General features: G+C 51.0%; 1 protein-coding gene across 1 annotated transcript in view; it reads right to left on the bottom strand.

The window, feature by feature from the left end:
* The window catches only part of SASS6 (spindle assembly 6 homolog (C. elegans)), a gene marked incomplete at its 5' end in the record, with an annotated part of 11,222 nt that overhangs the window by 2,979 nt on the left and 7,951 nt on the right, over nt 1-292 (bottom strand). Inside the window, 1 exon segment of the mRNA XM_010146937.1 lies at nt 23-212. Within this exon segment, the coding sequence (XP_010145239.1) occupies nt 23-212 (190 nt within the window).

Below are 292 nucleotides of genomic sequence, written 5' to 3'. Positions count from 1 at the left end.
GCCGATCAGCTGGAGAAACACTCAGCCCCTTGTGCTTTGGCACATGAAGCCAGCGCACTGTTACCCAAACTGAACTGACAGGTGCCTGCCTTTGGTACCGCGCACTGCAGATGGACGTTCTTGTTGTGGGCTGGCTCCGCAAAGTTCTGGAAGGCATACAGAGGAGAAAGGGGATGACTGATTCCGGAGCCAGGAAAGCACGGTCGGTCAGGCTGTAAGAGAACCAGAACACACACAGCCATAAACAAAAAAGCCATTCCTCAAATGATTGTTTGTAGAGATGCAAAATGAA

The sequence above is a fragment of the Eurypyga helias genome, unplaced genomic scaffold, assembly GCF_000690775.1.
Source record: "Eurypyga helias isolate BGI_N326 unplaced genomic scaffold, ASM69077v1 scaffold37732, whole genome shotgun sequence".
Taxonomy (NCBI): Eukaryota; Metazoa; Chordata; class Aves; order Eurypygiformes; family Eurypygidae; genus Eurypyga; species Eurypyga helias.
This window is presented reverse-complemented; position numbering and strand designations above follow the sequence as displayed.